The sequence below is a fragment of the Loxodonta africana genome, chromosome 23, assembly GCF_030014295.1.
Source record: "Loxodonta africana isolate mLoxAfr1 chromosome 23, mLoxAfr1.hap2, whole genome shotgun sequence".
Lineage (NCBI taxonomy): Eukaryota > Metazoa > Chordata > Mammalia > Proboscidea > Elephantidae > Loxodonta > Loxodonta africana.
This window is the reverse complement of record NC_087364.1, coordinates 19,448,141-19,471,636: the sequence shown is the minus strand read 5'-3', so window position 1 is coordinate 19,471,636 and position 23,496 is coordinate 19,448,141. Positions and strand designations below refer to the sequence as shown.

At 41.6% G+C, this 23,496-nt stretch overlaps 1 protein-coding gene across 2 annotated transcripts in view; it reads right to left on the bottom strand.

The window, feature by feature from the left end:
• FLT3 (fms related receptor tyrosine kinase 3) overlaps positions 1-10,398 on the bottom strand; it is a 123,245-nt gene extending 112,847 nt beyond the window's left edge. The window contains exon 1 of one of the 2 annotated variants that reach the window (XM_064275309.1): positions 9,757-10,398. Coding sequence is in view for 1 of the 2 variants with exons in the window: in XM_064275306.1 (XP_064131376.1) it covers positions 8,780-8,822 (43 nt within the window). In the remaining variant the exon portion in view is untranslated. Of the gene's footprint in view, positions 1-8,779; positions 8,867-9,756 lie in introns of those variants that run through there. The other variant, XM_064275306.1, reaches the window with a different exon arrangement.
• Between the last annotated feature and the right edge of the window lie 13,098 nt (positions 10,399-23,496).

Here is a 23,496-nt window from a genome sequence, read left to right as displayed (position 1 = left end):
TATTCATAATTGCCGGAAACTGGAGAAAGAATAGACAATCTTTCCAAACACATCCGTACAATGGAATACTAGTCAGCAATGGAAAGGAAAAAATTACCGATAGACACAACAACGTGGAAAAATCTCAAACCATTATGCTATGTGAGAGAAACAGACTGCAAAGGTCACAGATTGTAAACTCTCACTTCTATGACATTCTGGAAAAGGGAAAACTATAGGGACTGGTTGCCAGGAACTGATGATGGGGTTAGGGGTTGACTACAAAGGGGCATAAGTAAACTTTTTGAGGAAGTAGAATGTTCTGTATCTTGATAGCGGTGGTGGCTGCATGACTATGCATTTGTTAGATTCATGGATCTGCCCACTAAAAAGGGTAAATTTCACTGCATGAAAATTATACCTCAAAAAACCTGACTTTTTAAAAAGCCAAAGAATTGGATAGACCTTGAAAACACGATGCTGAGAGAACAAGTCAGACACAAAAGGACAAATATTGCATGATTCCACTCATATGAAATATCTGGAATAGGCAAATGCATTCAGAAAAAAAGTACATTTGTGGTTACCAGGGGCTGATGGTGGGGGAAATGATACTGAGTTTCCGTTTGAGGTGATGGATAGTGGTGACGGTGGCACAACATGGTGAATGTAATTGTCACTGAATTGTACACTCAAAAATGGTTAAAATGGTAAACGTTTTGTTATAAATATTTTATCACAATAGTTTTTTTTTTTTAAAAAGCCAAATAAGATTTGCCACCATCAGCATTAAAGTTCTTTCCAAGAATCCACTCCAATCCCTAGTGGCAATTCCCAGAGTTCAGTTCCAAACACATTCTAAGCAATGCTGACAATGTCGAAATTGGAAAAGGCTCCCAAAGTGGTGTACTTTGAAGGGACATGACTGGGGCAGGGTGAGGTGGTGGAAAAGGGTGGAGAAAATAAATTGGCACTAACTCAAAATACAATTTTAGATCAAAGCAAGATCTACTCTCCACTAAAAGAGTAATGGATTTAGATATTATAAAGTAAATCACTGTATAGCAAGACAACTCATTTTCAAAGCCTCCAAGTCAAGACTCCTATGAGGTAATGAGACCTGGCTAAGAATTGGGGGACCTGTGTTCCAAGTCCCACTTCTGAGGTTTATCAGCTTTGTGAGTTTGACCAAGTCATGTAACCTGTCTGGGCCCCAGTTTTCCACCTGGAAAATGAGGGCAGTAGATTGGGGAGCTCAAAGGTTCCATCCATCTCCACGCATTCTATGCTCTCTCTGCAAATCCTCATGACTTTAACTACCATCTCTTTGCTCAGGAGTTCCAAGCTCCCACCTCCCATGCACATAACCATAAATCTGGGTGTTCTCAGGAACCTAAAACTCAGAGCGAACCCAGCTTCTGCTCCCTGAGCCTGCTCCCTCTTCTGTGCTCCCTCTCCTTCAGTGGCAACACATCCCCTGGCACCGAAGCCATAAATCCAGAGGTAATTTTTGACTCCTCTCTTTCCTTCACTTCCCAGTATCCTGGCAGTCGCCAAGTCCTGACATTTTAACTTCTTGATGATTCTATAATCTATCTACAGCAGTTCCTCATCTCTGTTAAACCAAAAAAAAAAAAAAGCCCCACGTCATCAAGTCAAGTCTGATTCATGGCGACCCCACATGGTACAGAGTATGAAAGAGTACAGCCAAGTTGTCTTGGCTGTAATCTTTATGGAAGCAGATTGCCAGGCCTTTCTTCCATGGTCCTGCTGTGTGGGTTGGAACCACCGACATTTCAGCTAGTAACCCAGCACAAACCGTTTGTATCACCAGGGATCTCCATGGCCTAATTCAAGCCCTCATCATCTCCAGCCTAGGCTACTGCCTCCCTGCTATAGCCCTGTTGGATCACATCCAGCTTCCACACAGTCACCAGAATCATCCGTATAAAATTCAAATCATCAACCACAAAAGGACAAATACTGTATGAGATCACTATTATAAAAACTCAAGAAAAGGTTTACACAGAGAAAAAAACAATCTTTGATGGTTATGAGGGAGGAGAGGAGCGGGGAGAGAAAACCGCTAACTAAACAGTAGACAAGTTAACTTTGGTGACAGGAAAGACGGCACACAATATAGGGGAAGGCAGCACAACTTGACCAAGGCAAAGTCATAGAAGCTTCCTAGACACATCCAAATACCCTGAGGGTCCAAGTTACTGGGGCTGAGGACTTCCAACCATGGTCTCGGGGGACAACTAGGTCAACTGGCATAACATAAGTCATAAAGAAAATGTTCCATATCCTACTTCAGTTAGTTGTGTCTGGGGTCTTAAAAGCCTGTGAGCTGCCATCTCAAGATACATCTATCAGTCCCATCATGTTTGGAGCAAAGAAAATCAAAGACACAAGAAAATATTAGTCCGGAGAACTAATGGACCACATGAACCACGGCCTCCACCAGCTTGAGTCCAGAAAAACTAGATGGTTCCTGGCCACCACCACCTTCCGCTGTGACACAGATCACAGGAGAAGGTCCTGGACAGAGCAGAAGAAAAATGTAGAAAACTCAAATTCACAAAAAAGAACCAGACTCAGTGGTCTGGCAGAGACTGGAGGAACCCTGAAACTCCGGTCCCCGGACACCCTGCTAACTCAGAACTGAAGCCCCTCCTGAAATCTACCTTTCAGCCAAAGATTAGACAAGGCAATAACAAACAATAACACACATGAGGAACATGCATCTTAGTTAATCAAGTATAGGAGACCAAACGGGCAACACCTGCCCAAAAGCAAAGACAAGAAAGCAGGAAGGGACAGGAAAACTGGATGAATGGACACAGAGAACCCAGAGTAGAAAGGGAAATGGGAAGAGTGCTGACATAAATTGCAGGGATTGCAACCAATGTCACAAAACAATTTGTCTATAAATTTTGGAATGAAAACTAATTTGCACCGTAAACTTTCACCTAAAACACAATAAAATTAAGAAAAAAAAATCAGACCTGTCCCTCTTCTGCTTAAAGCTCTCCATCAACCTATAGCAATGGTTCACAGACCTCTTTGAAAATCTGATGAAAGCAATTAACCCTCTCTCCAGAAGAATGGCACACACACACACACACAGGGAGACAATGGACTCCTTAAATAAATCCATGCAAAGACTCTTGATCTTGGTCTATATAATAAAGCCCAAGCCCCTTATCACCTCACCAAAACATGTTACACATTACACATTGTGCTCTGTTGCTGCTCTTGTTAGGTGCCATCAAGTCGATTTTTGACTCATAGAGACCCCATGTGACAGAGTAGAGCTTCCCCATTGGGTTTTCTTGGCTGTAATCTTTAGAGAAGCAGATCAACAGGTCTTTCTCCCACGAAGCTGCTTTCTATGGCTCTAAAGCCTAATAGTTTCTTCAGACTTTATATCTTCTCTTACTGCAAAAGGGAGACCTGGTGTGCAATAGTTAAGCACCCTGCTGCTACCCGAAAGGTCAGTGGTTTGAACCCACCAGACGCTCCACGAGATTAAAGACCTGGCAATCTGCTCCCGTAAACATTACAGCCTAGGAAACCCTATCAGGTAGTTCTACTCTGTCACATTGGGTCGCTGTGAGTCGGAATTGACTCAGTGGCACACAACAACAACTTATTGCAAAACTACCTGTCCACAAGGAGGTGGCTGTGCTTTACAGGTATTATCTGACAAAGGAGTAAGATACGGCTTATCTCCTTTTTACAAATGAGGAAACAAGGAATTCCTTGCCAGAGCAAAGAACATATGTTTCCTAACTCTGTTATGAGTCCTAATAATTTATCTTTGTCTGCATCGCCTCCAAGAACTGAATAACTAACATTAGGGAAATAGAAACTCAAATAGCAAAATATTTGAAGACTGAACTCAATATATATATCATATAATTGTCATTGAAAACACAGTATTTTAAATAAAAAACGACAATATTTTATTTCAGTGTAGACTGTAAATAATTCTATGGAGGAATCTTGGCTACCAATTGACCTTATAATGACAACAGTAAAAATATATATATATTTTTTACTGTTTGACCCAAAATATAACAATAGTTCCTCTTTTAGGATCTTATGCAATTCCCTTAGCCACAAAAGAACACTGTGTGTGTATACTTTATATTATTTTTAAATTTCCTTTATATGTGTTGGCAGCCATAGAACAGAATTACAGAATTCAAATTAACAACCGTCAGTGGATTCTACAAAAGCTTTCATACTTCAGGGCTACGGATGACGATACAGCCACAGAAGGTATTAATCAAACCAAAAAACCTAACCCTTTGCCATCAAGTCGATTCCGACTCATAGTGACCCTGTAAGACAGAGTAGAACTGCCCCACACGGTTTCCAAGGAGCGCCTGGTGGAATCGAACTGCCAACCTTTTGGTTAGCAGCCATAGCTCTTAACTAGTACGCTAGCAGGGTTTCCAGAAGGTATTAATCAACGGTAATTAAATCATCTAGGTGTCAAGGTCATAGGCTCCAAAAAGACAGGAAAAATCTTTGGCCACATGACCATGACTACCTGAGAAGTGGCTAAAGCTGTTTTGGAGAGTTATGGAAAAAATCTAAAGCCACCTGATGGAAATCAAAAGGCTCTACTCAGACAAACCAACAACTCCGAGGTTCACGAGAGGCTGCCATTTCACAGTGAATGAAGGATAAGCCTTGCCCACTTAGCGGTAGAACCAAGCTAAAAAAAATTATAAAGCAGGTTAAACTCATTTTCAGCACTTCAATTTCCCCTCTACAAATTTTTACTCCTGTTATCCTCAAAGTCACCTTCAAAATCAAGAAAGATGGTAAAATACAGTATTTTCTAGATCATTTGCTTTTTGACTAATTAAAATCTTTACCCAAAGATTAAGGCAATCTAGTAGGTATTTGGGGAGTCAAGGTTCACGAATGGTGCAAATGGCTTGCACTTGACTACTAACCTAAAGGTTTATAGTTCGAACCCACCTACTGGCTCTACGGAAAAAAGGTCTGGCGATCTGCCTCTGTAAAAATTACAGCCAAGAAAACCCTATGGAGTTCAGTTCTACTCTGTAACATATGGGGTTACCACCATGAGCTGGAGTCCACTCAGTGGCAACAGGTTTGATTTTTTGTTTATTTGGAAAGTCAGCAAGATTGTAATCTTGAACACTGAATGACATGGGCTTCTTTCTCTTCATCGAATGACGGGCTGCTCCTGAGCTTTGTTAGAGAACAAGATGAGAGGCACTCTAAGAACCCTGGAGAAACTAAAGAAGCTGAGCTCTCCTGTGGGCTTCTCAAGTAAGCGTGAATACGCTCTCTGAAAGTAAAATGTAGTCCACAAATTTGTTCAGACAACCTTTTAGAAAGTCGCTTCTCCTCAAGAGCTAAAAGACAGCCATATTTATATTCTGGATCAGTCCATTTGTTTTATTTTAAATGGAAGATCAGTTTCTTTCCCACAAGCGTTGAACATCCATGTTTAAGTAGTTTTAGGGGGCAAAAAATTTTAGATTTCTATTCTGACCCGGTTGATGCTTCCGTCATCGAAGCATTCTATTTTCCACCTACAGATATTCAGTGATCATCACATCTATGCTGGAAGGTTTAACTACCTGAAAGAAAGCCTGGTGCTGAAATGCTCTTCCAGGGGAAAGGCAATAACCATGCTTTTCTTAAACAGAATGGAATTAGCTATTTACAGGGAAGTTTCCCCACCTCTATCTCCTTCATCTTTGTACTTCCTGTGCCTGGCACAGAAATAGGTATTCAGTAAACGTTTGTTAAATTAAAAATATATATATATATATATATATTTTTCTTTCTCTTGTGTGCTTCCTTCTTCATTTTTCTTATCTGAAGTTTTCCCTGGTAATGTTAAGTCTTCCTCTTCCACGTTTAATATCTCATTACCTGATTGTTTTTCAGTTAAACAACAGGAGTATTAACAAAAACAAAAAAACTCTTTACTAATAACTAAGACTTATTAGTAAATTTTCAGTGGTTAAAAAATAGATCCATTCTTTAATGGAAGGTAAGTCACTCACATCTAAACCTAAGAGGATAATTGACTGTGTTGCTGCCCACCATTTCGCCAGTCTCATGGCGACCCCATGTGTTACAGAGTAGAGCTACTTCATCAGGTTTTCTTCACTGTGATCTTTGCCTTTCTTCCTCAGAGCCACTAGGTGGGTTGGAACCACTGATCTTTAGGCTAGCAGCCAATTGCAAAGTATTTGCAACACCCAGGCTTCTTAGCTAGATATAAAGTACATAAGAAAAAATGAATAGCCAATTTAAACCTCCATGATGGTAATAATTAGAACTAGACTTCCAGAATCGAAGGAGCCTTTAACATCAGGTCTCCAGGTCTAGTCTTTCAGCCAATCCAAAACAACCTTTGCCTACCATCCCTTCCCTCTACTCCTGAATCATCCCCCTTAAGCTAGCAATTCACAAGAAAGCACGAGAAGCAACAGGGCAACGGTTGTAATTCAAGGCTCTGAATATGAATCTTCTGACGCTAATGAAAGAGACAGGATCATAGTTACTGAAACATTCCTCCTCTTGTCCAATATCAGTACATAATGCAGATAAGGCCCATTCTTCAAATACCACTTAGCAGGCTTCATTATGATTAAGAAAAGGTAGAGTTTACCATATAAGGGAAATGGGGATAGCACCTTATAATCCAAGCAATTTAAAGCTTTCAAGCACTCTACACTCACAATCTTCGCATTTCATGTTTCTTTACCCAAGAAAATTTGTAATACCAAGTGTTGGCAAAGATATGACCCTGGAACTCTCATATGCTGCTAGCGGGAATATAAGTTGGTACTACCACTTTGGCAAACTATTTGACAGCATCTGCTGAAACTAAACATATGCCTTCCCCATGGCCCAGGAATTCTGCTCCTGGATATAATCTTAAGAGAAATCGGTGTTCGTGTCCACCAAAAACCTTATAAAAGAATGCCCACAGCAGTGTTATTTATCATTACCCCAAATTGGAAGCAACCCAAACATTCTTCAGCAATTGAATGGATGAACAAATTGGGCAGTGTATTCATATTAAGGAATAGCAGCCAACAGATTTTAAAAAAAGAACCACTGCTGAAGGCAACGACATGGCTGAATTTCACAATCACGATGTGGAGCGCAAGAAGCTGGACATACAAGAGTACATGATGATGGTTCGGCTTACATGCAATTCAAAAACAGGCAAAAGTAGTCAATGATAGAGGTCAGAATAGTGGCTACCTTTCGGCATATAACTTGACAGGGGCACAGACAGACTTAGTCTATATATTGATTTGATGGTGATTATGTGGATTTTTTTTTTTTATGTGGATATATATATACATATATATGTATGAACAGATGGAATTGTGCTCTTAACATTTGTGCATGTTTACTGTATGGCAATTATACCTCATCTAGAAAATTCTGGAAAGAGAGAAAAATGTAGAAATTTTTGAGATTCTTCCTAAATATAAAAGAACCCAGTGCAGTTTAAATGCAGTTGCAAGTGCTGATGGTCATACTTTTAGAAAGCTTCTGCAGGTTCAAAAATGCGTATAAGTTGGAATCGACTCCACCGCAACAGGTTTAGTTTGGTTTTTGGTAATATCGTACATAACAACAGTATGTATAATGAGTCTTCTTGTATCAATAGACTCTGAAAACATATTGCACTCTACTTTTAAAATGCACATATCTACCAACGAGTAAAGACAAATGATTAAGAAATTTAAAATGTCTTTGCTTCGCCGCTCTAATATTCTGATTTATAACAAAAACTACTGGAAATAATTCCTACACGCCTATATAGCAAATATTTTCTCCATTTACCAAGAGACTTCGTTGAACTTGGAATCACCGAATTTGGGGGCTGAGGGAGACCCAGGGGGGTCCCTAACTTGACGGATGAGGACGCGGAGGCCTTTAGTGGACAGCGCAAGGCCCACGGTTGCAGAGCTAGGGCAGGGGCCCTCCGCTCCCCGGCTCCCCGAACTGTCTCCTTCAACCCAAACTAGAATTAACCCCTTCATCTTTCCAAATAGAAAAGAACCGAATCTGAAGGGAATCTTCTTTGCAGCAAAAACTATTCTACCGAGCAGGTTCTTGGGGAACAGCTTGGAGTCCTTGAACACTCCCTTGGGGTTTAACGCCGGGATAAAAAGCAGCGCAGGAGGAAGGGGGAAACTCGTATTGTAATCTGTATATTCTATTTGCATAACATTTCCAAAGTAAGTCTTCGTTGATCCTGCTGAAATTAGGCGGGGGTAGGGGTCGCTATTTGGGATGAAGCGCTTTGCGGGAGAAGGCGGGCACATTTTCCCATCTTAGTTCATTTCATATATCAAAACATCAAAAGAAGACGCCCCCGAGGTCCGTTCAGAGATGCCGGACCACTTGGCGCCAACCTGGGGTGCCCACCCCCAGCCCTAGCTAGCGATGCCCCGGGCCGGGGAGGATAGGCAGGGCAGTGGTGCCCCGCGGGCCCCGCCGGTACCTTGGAGAGGCCGGCCGGCCAGCCGGGAAATCTGTGACTGCTGCTGGCGACCGCGGCCAGGGCGAAGGCGACGTTATCGAACAGGGACAAGGAGGTGGGTGGGGGTGGGACAGGCGGGCGCCGAGGGCGAGTCTGGGCGCTGTGGAGAGCGCGCGCTAGGCGAGGGCGGAGAGCCTAGGGCAGGCGAGGCGCTGGGAGACCGCGGAGCGGGCACGGGGCGCGAGGGGCCAGGGGCTGCGCGCAGGGCCGCGGGGGCGAGCAGGGCCTTACCGAGCAGCGGGAGCTGGCCGCCGCGCCGCGCCGCCGCCGGCATGGCCTCCAGAACCTGGTCCCCAGGCCGCCGCCGGCCCAGCCTGCGCTGCCGCCGGCCGGGCGCGCCCCGCGCTGCAGGTGGCTCGCCTAAGGATGCGCGTCACCGACCGCAAATTCCCTCGTAACTGGTGCAAAGTGGAGGGGGAGGAACCTCTCCCCGCGGCCGGCCGCGGTGGGAGCCGGCAGGGCTGGGCCGAGCGCGGGGCCCGGCTGGCGCAGCGCTGCGGTCGAGCCACGTGCCAGCCGCGGTCCGCAGCCCCGGCTCTCGGCGCCCGGGGCTCCCCAACTGCGGCGGGGAGACGGGCGCGGTCCCTCTGCCGGGGAACTTCCAGGGCTCCGCGGCGCTGGCCAGGAGCAGGCACGGAGTGAGCTGCCTGCGGGAGTCCCCGGACCCGCTAGTTTGAATCCCGGAACATCGGACAGCAGGGAGCCAGAAACCGCCAGCTCCCGCACAGGGGGATCGGAAGCCCAGGCAGGGCGCTAAATCCGCACCTCGCACTGGCGGCGCTGGTGAGCGCGGAGCTGTGGAAGGGTCTCGGTCCAGGCTCACTGGGTCCTCACTTTGGACCTGTTTTAGTTGTCTACCCCTCCCTCTCTTCGGGTGCCGTATACCCAGTCGGTAGTGGGACCAAGAAACACTGTCTCAGTTTCAATGCCAACCAAGGCAGTAAGAAAGGGAGGTTAAAAAAAGCCGTCAAAACACAGCACACAGACAACGCATACCAGAATAAAATCGGGGATGTTTTGAAATCTCCACTCCGTAGTTCTTGTTCCTCATCACACAATATTTCGCGTTGAAAATTATCTTTGCAGTTATTTGAAGATTGGACAGACCTGGACACTAATTCTGGTTCTTCCTTGAACTAACCAATCGACTTCCACAAGCCACTTACTTGCCCTCTTGGAGTACCTGTTTAAAAAAAAATTTTACTCACCTGTAAAATGGAGTTGGACCAGATGGCTTCTGATGTCTCTTCCAGTTCTAGGAATTCCTTGATTATTTTAGACATTTCCTATTAAAGCATGGTGTTTGGCCATACAATCCTTTTCCCAGTCCTGGTGGCGCAATGATTAAGCTCTCTACTGCTAACCAAAAGGTTAGTGGTTCAACTCACCCAGTGGCTCCATGGAAGAAGGACCTGGCAATCTAATCCTGTAAAGATTATGGCCTAGAAAACCCTATGCCGCAGTTCTACTCTGTCCTATGGGGTTGCTAGGAGTCAGAACCCACTCGTTGGCAATGGGTTTTAAGATACTGGTAATACCCCACTATTTTTTAACCTGTGTGGTGTGTGCGGGATGTTCATTTATTTTTTTTCTTTAAGCTAGGTAATTATTTCTACACACTTTTGAGAGTATGGTATATTTCACAATAAAAGCAAAATCAAAAGTAAGCTTGAAACACCTCCATCAGTGAAGTAGTCTCTTCAAAACAAACAACACCTGAATGTGATTTAAGATCCCAGGTCCAATTAACCAATTTATAGGAAATACATGGAACAGTGAAATATGTTCAACAACAATGCAGAGACACAATGAGAAAATTCCAGACTCTGGGAATTTTTCAGGCAGGAGAAGTAGTGTGATGGTTAAGGTCGTGTGTCATATTGGCTGGGCCACGATTCTCAGTGGCCAGCAGTTATGATGTAGCTTGGCAGCTATGTAATGATGTAATCACTTCCATGACGACATGTGCTCTGAGCAGCCAAACACTTGAAAGGGAGTTTCCTTGTGGGTGTGGCCTGCATCCAATTTATGTGGACTTTCTGACAAAGCTTGCTGGCTTTTGCTCGCTCAGGATCCTGCATCTGACCTCCAGTTCTTGGAACTTCAGCTGGCAGCTTACTTGTGGATCTTGGGATTTGTCAGCTTCCGCAGCCTGTGAGCCAGAACCCTGCTGTCTGAGCTGCTGATGTTAGGTTCGTCAGCCCCTGCAGCTACATGTCAGGAGAAGCCTCAAGCCTGACCTACGGACTTGGGACTTTCCAACTTCTACAATTGTGTGAGCCATTTCCTTGAAATAAATCTCTTTCATGCTCTCTCTCTCTTCTCTCTCTATGTGTATACACTTCACTGGTTTTGCTTCTCTAGAGAACAGCCTAGGACAAATAGCCTGACTGCTTCAAAAAAAATTTGTAAAAGAAAGAGCACCTATAGATTAAAATAAACCTAGGAGATACATAGTAAGCAATTGCAAGGTCCAATGTAAGGATTTTATTGGAATCCTGATTCAAGCAAACTGAAAATTAGATATCTATCTGTCTATATATGATATCAGGATTTTATATTTGATATTAGGTAATTATTGTTTAAATTTTTATGTGCAATTATGATATTGTGGTTATGTATTTTTTAAATATTTTGTAACTTTTAGCAGTGTGTAAGAAGTATTTACAGATAAAAAGGTATGAGATGGGGGGGTTGAGGGCAGAATGGACAGTGGCTACTAGTGGCTACAGGGTTTCTTTGGAAGGGCAATGAAAATATTCTAAAATTAAATTATGGTGATGGTTGCACAACTTTGTAAATATACTAAAAATTATTGAATTATACACTAAGTGGGTGAACTATATGGTATGTAAATTATATCTCAATAAAGCTGTTAAAATGATATAAAGTATGAGATTTTCTTTCAAATAATCTGATATGAGGGACGTGAGTGGAGGAAACAAAATTGAACATGTGAAAGTAATGGTTGAACTTGAACAATAGCCATTATACTTTTCTTTGAAATTTTTTATAATAAAATTTTTTTGGAAAAAAAAGAGTTTGGAATAATGGATTAGTTAAGTTACCTTGAATGTGTGAAAGGTAAGCTGCTCTTTACTGTCATTTTACTAACCCACCTAAATGACATGAACCACAGCATAACCAGGAGTTCTGGCGGTGGACCAGTTATGCATTCTACTGCCAACCGAAAGGTTCGCTGTTCAAACCTATCAGTGGCTCTGTGGGAGAAAAATCTGGCAATCTGTTTCTGTAAAGATTACAGCCAAAAAAAAAAAAAAAACCCCAAATCCTATGAGGCAGTTCTGTTCTGTCATGTGGGGTCATAGCAACCATTTGAGTGCCTACAATGTGCCAAACATTGTACTGACTTTACAACCATTATCTCATTTAGTTCTAATAACAATCCTATAGGCTGGGTCTTATTCCGATTCCAAAACATTTTAATAAGAGCATAAACTTTGAAGCCACGAGATGGATGATTCAGGGAGCACTGGATGGAGTTCATGAAAAGAAGACAGGTTATGAAGATGGTGGCAACTGTTGCAAAGACTACTTGGCCCATCTTAAATTGTCAAAAATAAAAAAGGACATAAAGGATTTGAACAATTAATATGACAAAGATTAACATATCTAAAGTGAATTTATATCTTATAAATAGGAAAAACATCTCCTTTTTGAATTTCTAAGGCCCCTGGGTGGTGTAAGCAATTTGCATTCATCTACTAATCGAAAGGTTGGTTGTTCAAATTCACCCAGTCGTGCCTCAGAAGAAAGGTCTGGAAATATGCTTCTGTAAAGATTAACAGCCAAGAAAACCCTAGGAGCAGTTCTACTCTGTAACACATGGGGTCACCATGAGTTGGAATTGACTCAACAGTAACAGGTGTTTTTTTTTTTTTTTAACAGCACTTAACAAATATTTGTCATATACTAGGCCACATAAATAAATCTCAAAAATATATGCTATACTCTCTGATTACAACATAGTAAAGCCAGAAATTAATAATGTAAGTAAATTTGAACCCAAATCTTGAAAATGTGTAAAAGCTCTGATAAAATAATATTTGGTTCAAGGAGGAAATAGAGTTCAATCACTAAAAGTATATAAAATAATAAAAATAAAAGCAAAATGGAAGTGAAAGGGTGGAGTTCCAGCAAATCAAAAAAGACTTAACCTCCAGCTAATTAAACATATTTTTAGACACATGAAACAGAAAAGACTGGGCCTTGGAGAACAGGATTGAAGGAGAGTGAACTTAGACTCATCTGTATTCCAAAGCTGCAACAATGGGCACAAGCATACGAACGACTGAGCGATGTTTTGTTCTGTTGTACATACAGTCGCCACAAGTCAGAGCCAACTCACCAGCAGCTAACAACAGGAACAACATGTCAAGGAAGACCACAAGTGACACAACTATCCTAGTGTCCAGCAAAGGGGAAAAGAAGGAGCTATGATCCTGAAGGGGCCAGTGAAACAATGGGACCTATGTGGGGAGACAGCAGCTCAGTCCCTGGGATCAGTCGAGAAGGACTTCAAGAAGAATGAAGTTCCTACTACAAGGTCAGCGCAGGTTGGCCCAAGACCTAGGAGTGGAATTCTTAGAAATTAGAAAGGAACTTTTTTTTCTTATCTTTTATAGGGATCAAAAGTATCAGGCTGCTGGAAAGTAGAAGAGTAGTTTAGCTGGGGAGTGTAGCCCATCCAGGAAGACAGTACTGGTGGTTCAGTGGTAGAATTCTCACCTTCCATACAGAAGACCCAGCCAATGCATCTCGTGCACAGCTACCACCCATCAGTCAGTAATGCTTGTGGAGCTTCCAGACTAAGATAGTCTAGGAGGAAAGGCCTGGCGATCTGCTTCTGAAAATCAGCTAATGAAAACCCTATGGATCACAACAGTCCATAATGGATCATGAGGATGGCCCAGGACCATTGCGTATGGGGTCCCATGAGTTGGGGGCTAACTTGACAGCAGCCAAAAACAATAACATATCCCACCCGGAGAGAGGAGCAGAAAGTACTGATTAAAACAAACTGAGCATCAGACAGAAAATGATAAGTGTTGGTGATGATGTGGGAAAATCAGAACCCTCATATACTGCTGGTAAAAAAAAAAAAAAAACCAAACCATTGCCGTCGAGTGGATTCTGACTCATAGCGATCGTATAGGACAAAGTACAACTGCCTCATAGGGTTTCCAGGGAGCGCCTGGTGGATTAGAATTGCCAACCTTTTGGTTAGCAGCTGAGCTCTTAACCACTACACCACCAGGGTTTCCGTACTGCTGGTAGGAATGTAAAACTGTGCAGCCACTTTGGACAACAGTTAGCATATGTCTCGACGATTCCACTCCTAGGTATATATTTGCGAGAAATGAAAATATATATCCACACAAAAACTTCTACATGAATGTCCTCAGCAGTATTACTCAAAATAACCATAAAGTGGAAACAACCCAAATGCCCATCAACTGATGAATAAGAAACAAAATTTGGTATAGCCATATAATGGAATATTATTATGCAATAAAAAGGAATGATACATGCTACAACAGGGGTGAGACTTGAAAATACTATGCTAAGCGAAAAAAGTCCATGTCACAAAATATCACATATTATATGATTTCATTTATATGGAATATCCAGAATAGGCAATCTGGAAATACGGAAAGTAACTTAGTAGTTTCCTAGGGATGGAGGTAGTAGGGAAAGATGAAGAGTGCTAATGCTATGACGTTTCTTTTTGATGTGATGAAAATTCTCTAGACTTGGGTCATGGTGATGTTTGCATAACTCTGTGAATATATTATAACAAGTGAATTATACATTTTAAATAGGTGAATTTGTTGGTATATGAATTACATCTCAATAATTTTTTTAACTTCAAAAAAAAGAAAGGAATAGAATTGTGTGCAAGGCTCAGCAGCAGAAGTTACCTTGGGTTTAAAAAAGGAATTGTTTGGTTCAAGGCTAACTAAGAATTTACCCCAGGCAGCTCATAGGGCCTTCAGAGAAGGGGGCTGAAAGAGCTTACCTAGAACCACCTGCACGGCAAGGACCACAGGAAACAACAAACTGCTGTACTAGTATTTTTGCAGAGTTCCGGTGGCTCCATAGGATCCCTGGTGGCACTGTGGTTAAGAGCTTGGCTGCTAACCGAAAGGTCAGAGATTTGAACCCACCAGCAGCAAGGTGGGAGAAAGATGTGACAGTCAGCTTCAGTAAAGATTTACAGCCTTGGAAACCCTATGGGGCAGTTCTGTTCTGTCCTATAGGGTCACTATGAGTTGGAATCGACTCAATGGCAGTGAGTTTGGTTTTGGCTTTTGATGACTCTGTTTCTTTTCACTTTTGTTGTTCTCTTTGTTTCTCTTATAGTTTCTTGAAGTAAAATATTTAAAAAATACAAAAGTGTGTTTCCCCAAGCGTCTGTCAGTTTGTTGTACTGCGGGGGCTTGCATATTGCTATGATACTGGAAGCTATGCCACCAATATTCAAATACCAGCAGAGTCACCCATGGTGGGCAGGTTTCAGCTGAGCTTCCAGACTAAGACAAACTAGGAAGAAGGACCTGGTGGTCTACTTTTAAAAATAATCAGCCAGTGAAAACCTTATAGTGCCAGAAGATGAGCCCCGAAGGTTGGAAGGCACTCAAAATACAACTGGGGAAGAGTGGCCTCCTCAAAGTAGAGTTGACCTTAATAACGTAGATGGAGTCAAGCTTTCTGGACCTTCATTTGCTAATGTGGCACAACTCAAAATGAGAAGTAACAGCTGCAAACATCCATTACTAATGAGAACATGGAATGTGCGAAGTATGAATCTAGGAAAATTGGAAATTGTCAAAATGGAATGGAATGCATAGATTGATATCCTATGCATTAGTGAGCTGAAATGGACTGCTATTGGCCATTTTGAATCAGACAATCATATGGTCTACTATACCGGGAATGACAACCTGAAAAGGAATGGTGTTGCATTCACTGTCAAAAAATTTCAGGATCTAGCCTGCAGTTCAACACTATAGGATAATACCCATATGCCTACAAGGAAGATCAGTTAATACGGCTATTATTCAAATTTATGCACCAGCCACTAAAGCCAAAGATGAAGAAATTGAAGATTTTTACCAATTTCTGCAGTCTGAAATTGATCAAACATGCAGTCAGGATGCGTTGATAATCACTGGAAATTGGAATTCGAAAGTCGGAAACAAAAAAGAAGGATCGGTAGTTGGAAAATATGGTCTTGATGATAGAAAGGATGCCAGAGATCGTGTGACAGAATTTCCCAAGACCAACGACTTCTTCATTGCAAATACCTTTTTTCAACAACATAAATGGCAACTATACGTGTGGACCTCACCAGATGGAATACGCAGGAATCAAATAGACTGCATCTGTGGAGAGAGATGATAGAAAACCTCTATATCATCAGTCAAAACAAGGCCAGGGGCCAACTGCAGAACAGACCATCAATGGCTCATGTGCAAGTTCAAGTTGAAGTTGAAGAAAATTGGAACAAGTCCATGAGAGCCAAAATACAATTTTGAGTATGTCCCACCTGAATTTAGAGATCATTTCAAGAATAGATTTGATGCACTGAACACTAATGACCAAAGACCAGACGAGCTGTGGAATGATATCAAGGACATGATACGTGAAGAAAGCAAGAGGTCATTAAAAAGACAGGAAAGAAAGAAAAGACCAAAATGGACATCAGAAGAGACTCTGAAAGTTGGTCTTGAACATAGAGTACCTACAACAAAAGGAAGAAATGATGAAGGAAAAGAACTGAACAGAAGATTTCAAAGGGTGGCTCAAGGAGACAAAGTAAAATATTATAATGACTTGTGCAAAGACATGAAGATAGAAAACCAAATGGGAAGTAGACACTCAGCATTTCTCAAGCTGAAAGACCTGAAGAAAAAAATTCAAGTCCTGAGTTGCAATACTGAAGAATTGTACAGGCAAAATATTAAATGAAGCAAGAACGCTCAAAAGAAGATGGAAGGAATACAAAAAGTCACTGTACCAAAAAGAATTAGTTGATGTTCAACCGTTTTGGGAGGTAGCATATGATCAAGAACCAATGGTACTGAAGAAAGAGGTCCAAGCCACACTGAAGGCATTGGTGAAAAACAAGGCTTCAGGAATTGACAGCTACCTAGCCAACTGCCTGGAAGACATTAATATTTATGCCTATTCCCAAGAAAGGTGACCCAACTGAATGCGGAAATTATCGAACAATCATTAATATCACATGCAAGTAAGATATTGCTGAAGACCAAAGTGGCTGGAACAGTATATGCACAGGGAACTGCCAGAAATTCAACCTGGATTCAGAAGAGGATGTTGAACCGGGGATATCTTTGCTGATGTCAGATGAATCTTGGCTGAAAGCAGAGAATACCAGAAAGACGTTTTCCTGTTTTATTGGTTATGCAAAGGCATTCATAACAAATTATGGATAGCATTGCTAAGAATGAGTATTTCAGAACACTTAATTGTACTTAGACTAAGAGGCAGTCCTTCCAGGAGAACAAGGGAATACTGTGTGGTTTAAAGCCAGGAAAGGTGTGGATCAGGGCTGTATCCTTTCACCTTACTTACTCAATCTGTATGCTGAGCAAATAATCTTAGAAACTGGACTATAGGAAGGAGAACAGGGCATCAGGATTGGAGGAAGGCTCATAAGCAACCTTCGATATGCAGATGACACAACCTTGCTTGCTGAAAGTGAAGAGGACTCAGAGCACTTACTGATGAAGATCAAAGACTATAGCCTTCAGTATGGGTTACACCCCAACATAAAAAACCCAGTGCCGTCGAGTCGATTCTGACTCAAAGCGACCCTATAAAGACCCTCAACATAAAGAAAACAAAAATCCTCACAACTGGACCAATAAGCAACATCATGATAAATGGAGAAAAGGCTGATGTTGTCAAGGATTTCGTTTTACTTGGATCCACAATCAACACCCACAGAAGCTGTAGTCAAGAAATCAAATGACACATTGCATTGGGCAAATCTGCTTCAAAAGACATCTTTAAAGGGTTGAAAAGCACTTGAAGACTAAGGTGCACCTGACTTAAGCCATGTTTTCAATCACCTCATATGCAACTGAAAGCTGGACAATAAATAAGGACGACCAAATAAGAATTGATGCCCTTGAACTGTGGTCTTGATGAAGAATATTGACTATACAGTGGGCTGCCAAGAGAATGAACAAGTCTCTCCTGGAAGAGGTACAACCAGAATGCTCCTGAGAAGCAAGGATGGCAAAACTCCTTCTCACATACTTTGGGTACATTATCAGGAGACATCAGTCCCTGGTGAAGGACATCATGCTTTGTAAAGTAGAGGGTGAGCGAAAAAGAGGAAGACTCTCAATGAGATGTACTGACACAGTGGCTTCAACAATGGGCTCAAGCATAACGATTGTGAGAATGGCACAGGACAGGGCAGTGATTCATTCTGTTGTACATAGGGTCTCTATGAGTTTGAACTGGCTCAACGGCACCTAATAACAACAACGAAAATGTGTTTGTGTTTGGTAACAAGGTAAAAAGAGTAAAGCTGGTATCAGGTTCTGTTCCCAGTGGGCCTGGGTGATGAGTGAGGAGACACTCAACAAGAAGAGCAGGTAGTGATGGTAGAAAGAAAATAATCTTCAGGGCCTGTGGAGGAATAAAAATAGAATGGAACAAGCACGGGGCCAAGAAGCTAATGGAGGGAAAGGGAATGGTACTTATCTATAGGTTCCAAGTTCTTCCTACACAAACCTGGTCACTGTGGACCTTTGTTCTGCTTCTGGACTAAAACCAAACCCACTATCACTGAGTTGATTTCGACTCATAGAGACCTTACAGGAGAGTGGAACTGCTCCATACTGTTTCCAAGACTGTAAATCTTTACAGGAGCAGACTGCCACGTCTCCTGCCGAGTGGATGGTAGGTTCGAACCACCAAACTTTTGGTTAGCAGTAGAGCACTTAACCACTGCATCACCAGTGCTCCTCACTTCTTGACCACCCAGAGCTTTTTCTGATTCCACTTTCTCTACTCTCCACCACCCCCATGCAAATCTTTTAGCTCTTCTATTCACATTCCTTCCAACTTCTCTCGAGTGGTAGCTAGCTAATCTGCTAGTGTGTTCCGACTGGCAACCATCCTCTCCTAATTGCTCTCCTACTTCTTTAACCATTCCTTCTCAGACTTCTCTGCTGGCCATACCTCCTCTTCTTCTCCTGGAAATGCTGGTGTTCCACTGAGTTAAATCCTCATCTCTCTCTCCACTCCTTTCAGCTTGCCTAGGGATCTCAACCACTCCCAGTACCAGCTATATACCAAAGATTCTAAATTCTCTATCTACCATTTATGCCTCTCTTATTAACTCCCACTGTCAAAATAGCCAAAATATGTTCCTCCTGAAGTACACTACCCTGGTCACTGTCACCCTGTTGTTAATTTCTTCTCTTATATCTCCATGTTAAATGTGTCACTAGGTCTAGATTAGAATCTACGTCCTAAAACCAAAAAAAAAAAAAAAAACAACAACCCAGTTGCTGTCAAGTCAATTCTGACTCATAGCAACCCTATAGGACAGAGCAGGACTGCCCCATAGGGTTTCCAAAGAGTAGAGGGTAGATTCAAACTGCAGCTCTTACACACTACACCACCAGGCTACATCCTAAATATCTGTTAAATAGTTCCCTCCCTTCCTTCCATTCTTCCCCCAACTGCCAATTGTCTTATTTGTCACCCCACCACCATGACCACCATCACTGCCCCCTTCACACTGCTACTAGAATGACCTCCCTTAAACACAAGTCTAATCACATCACTTCCTCTCAAAAAAACCTATAATGATGCCCCATTTCAAGCCATAAAGTCATCATTTGGCAATCATCATAGAGGTTTTTGATTCAGATAGAAGTCTCCAATGAATGCTAAAGCAAGTAGGTGGTTGTTTAAGGAGGATGAGGATATTGGTGTAATCTTGGAATGCCTTCCTACAAAATTTAGTCAACTACAAAGTAGAAAATGGTGACTCTGTAGTGGAGAATCAGCCTCAGAAAAAATACAACAAAAATGCTCCTTAAAAACAAGAATGGAAAAACTTCAATTCCCTTACTTTGCACACATCATCAGAAGAAGACAAATCTCTAGAAAAGGATATCCTGTTTGGTAAAGTAGAGAGTCTTGGTAAAGCAGAAGGTCAGCAAAAAGGAGGAAAATCCTCAATGAGATGGATTGACACAATATCCACGCCATTGGACTGAAACATACCAATGATTATGAAGCTGGTGCAAAATTGGGCAACATTTCATTCTGTTAAACATAAGGTGTCCATGAGTTGAAGCTGACTCGACAACAACGAACAACAACATAATGGAGAAACCTGGACCAGGTGATCAAGGGCAACATCACCCATGGGATGGGTCAACATGGAATGTGCCACGATGGGATGCACTAAAAGAACACAACACCGTTTCTGTAGTATTCCTTCCAAGAATGAGTACCAGAGTCTGGGCACAAGGAAACATTAGATGGTCACGGTTAAGGTCATTCTGCATAATGTGACCTGTACTCTAAACTATCAAGAACATAAAAGACTGAGGAACTGTTCCAGAACTAGAGTTTGAAGAAATATAACAACTACATGCAACGCATATTCCTGAACAGGATCCTGAACCAGAAAGGAAAGAGATATTTTTGTAGACAAAATTTGAATGGCACCTGTGAACTAGATAGTACTGTTGTACTAAAGTTGCTTCCCTGATATGCAGAGTTTGTCTACTGGTTGTGTAGGAGAGTGTCCTTGTTTTTGGAAAACACACACTGGAGTGTTTAGGGACGATGGAACATCATGTCTTGGTAGACAGATAGATAGACAGACAGATACATAGATACATACATAGACAGACAGAAAGTGTACAATGGAACAAATAACATAAAATGTTGACAATTAGGGAATATGGGTGAAGGGGATATGGAAATTCTTCATACTGTTGAGAAAATTTTTCTGTAAGTTTGAAATTATTTCAAAATACATCATTTTTAAAGGCAATTTCTGCTTTTATGCTTTTTTTCTTTCTCTTGAGCTGGAGCATGGCCATAGCAGGAATCCAGTTTTGACAATGCAGACAAGGACACACCTTAGGGTGTGTTGGAGCAACAGTTTGGAAGAAATTTAAGATCTGAATGAGCAGCCCTGAAAGCCTGGTCCGTATGGGTAGACAGCCATATAAACCCAAAGGTCATAGTGAACTCGAGTTCCATATTCATTACGTTCTTCCTTGTTTCCATGTTTTGACACATGTTGTTGTTTCTATCTGAGCGACCCATTCTCCCTTCTCACCGCTTTCCTTGCCCCTTCTAGACTGCCTCACTGTCATTCACCTTTTTAGATTCTTCTCAAGCATTATCCTTTCCTGACTACTCTGTCACTCCCCTGCCTCCAGCCCCAACCCAACTGTGAGTTAGGTTTGTCCTCTTGTTACTCACCTCTGTTTACGGCACTGTACTACAATTCTTAGCCTGCATGTTTGACCCACTTACACCCAATTTTTATTCACACTTGTATTCCTAGACCTTAACACAGTGACTGGCATGTAGAATGCTCTTGTAAATTAAAATATATGTATGTGTGTGTGTGTGTGTGTGTGTGTGTGTGTGTTGTATGACTAGTTGAATTTTTTGACTCTACGGCAGCTAACAACAACAACATATGCTAGGCACTGCAGTTTCATAGGCGAGGAAGACAATTTGTTCAGAGAGGTTTATAATCTAACATGGCTTGACAGACACAGAAGCCAATACTCGCACCACAGTGTTCTAGGGACTTTATTAGAACCAAGTGCCAGGTGTTGCAGGACTGCAGAAGAAGGTGTGGTCCGTTCTCCACAGAACACCCCATGCACTTCTGGGCTTTATAAACAGGGCTTTACCCCTCTGTAGCTCTCTTGAATGCTACCTCTTTCTCTAAATTCCACAGGTGATGGAGCCTGGAATGTTGACATTCTCCTAGCTCTCCATTAAGTAATGTCCCCATTCTTTCTTCTCTCTTTTAAAAAGGCTATTCTCTTTATACTCATAGTGACCCTATAGGACAGAGTAGAACTGCGGAGTTTCCAAGGAGCGCCTATTGGATTTGAACTGCCGACCTTTTGGTTAGCAGCTGTAGCACTTAACCACTACACCACCAGGGTCACTATGAGTCAGAACGGACTCGATGGCAGTGGGTTTTTTTTTTTTTTTTTTTAGTTTATTCTATATATATCGGAAGTATACATGCTAAATGCAACAAAACCACCAAAATTGGAAAGTGCACACACACACACGCTCACGCTACCTGTAAGTACCAACAAGTAACTATTTACAATTTGATGTTTGTCCATCTTGTCTCTTCTCTGTGCATTTGTGTACAGATCTAGCCATATTTTTTAAAATGTGTTCATCTCATGTGTGCTGTTTTTGAGCTTCCTTTTTGAAAATCAGATGTTGTCCACGTTGATTATTCTACGACATTGTTTTTAGTACCTACACATTTCATCAAATGGTTGAGTCCTGATTTATGTAACCAATCCATGTTGATGGGCATTTTACAGATATCCATATCTTAATTAATATTCATTTATTATGGCTGCAAATTTTAGAACTTAGTTTCTGAGCTCCACTTACAAATTCTGTTATTTTATTTATGCATCTAGTATAGTCTGGAAAATCGAAGCACTCATTTTTTACCTGTTCTCGACAGAATCACTTTATAAATTTAAAGTATTAAATTTTATTAAATTCCCCTAAATATTTCATACTTTTACCAAATTCTTTTAGACATACCAAACTACAGCCACACATTTAGGTTTATTCCTCTTTCACATTTTAAAATCCCAGCCAATAAAATCTAATCAAATTTCTTCACCATCAAAATAGTATTTGCATGCAAAATAAGACTTTATAGATTTAATGATCAGATTTCCTTAAATGCCTAAACATTGACTACAAACTTAGTTAAATCTTTCTAAGTATTTCACTTAAAAACATAAATCTGTGAGATTGTCTTGAACATATTGTGAAGGTTAATTTTATGTGTCAACTTGGCTAGGCTATGGTTCCCAGTGGTTTTGCCAAACACTACACTATTTGCTGTTCCATAATGTAATCTAATGCAATGTAACCTAACCCCTTTCCATGATGAAATCTAATATAATCAATCAGTTGAAAAGGAAGCTCTTTAGAGTAAGGTCTGCCTTCAGACTATAAATAGGCATTTTGGCAGGACCCTCTCTCTCTCTCTTTTGATTAGGTACTGTTCCTATCACTTAACTATGGATCTTGGATGCAAGCCTGGAGAAGTCTCCAGCCTGCTACATGACCTATAGGTTTTGAACTTGTCAGCCCCCACAAGTCAATTCTTTGAGGTAAATCTCTCTATACACAGATATAGATAGGGAGATAGAGATATGAAGAAGCACAGCCAGAATGCTCCTTAGAAGTAAAGATGGTAAGACTTTGTCTGATGTCCTTTAGACATGTTATCAGGAGGGACCAGTCTCTGGAGAGGGAAATCATGCTTGGTAAAGTAGAGGGTCAGCAAAAAAGAGGAAAACCCTTAACAAGATGAATTAACACAGTGGCTGCAACAATGGGCTCAAATATAGCAACAATTGTAAGGATGGCACAGGACCAGGCAGTGTTTCATTCTGTTGTAATAGGGTCACCATGAGTTGGAACTGACTCGACAGCACATAACAACAACAATAGGTATAGGTATAGATACAAATATGGATATAGGTATGGAACCCTAATGCCATAATGGTTAAGCCCTTGGCTGCTAATTGAAAGGTTCACAGTTCAAACCCACCAGCAGCCCTGAAAGAGAAAGATGTGGTGGTCTACTTCAATAAAGATCACAGCCTAGAAAACCCTCTGGGGCA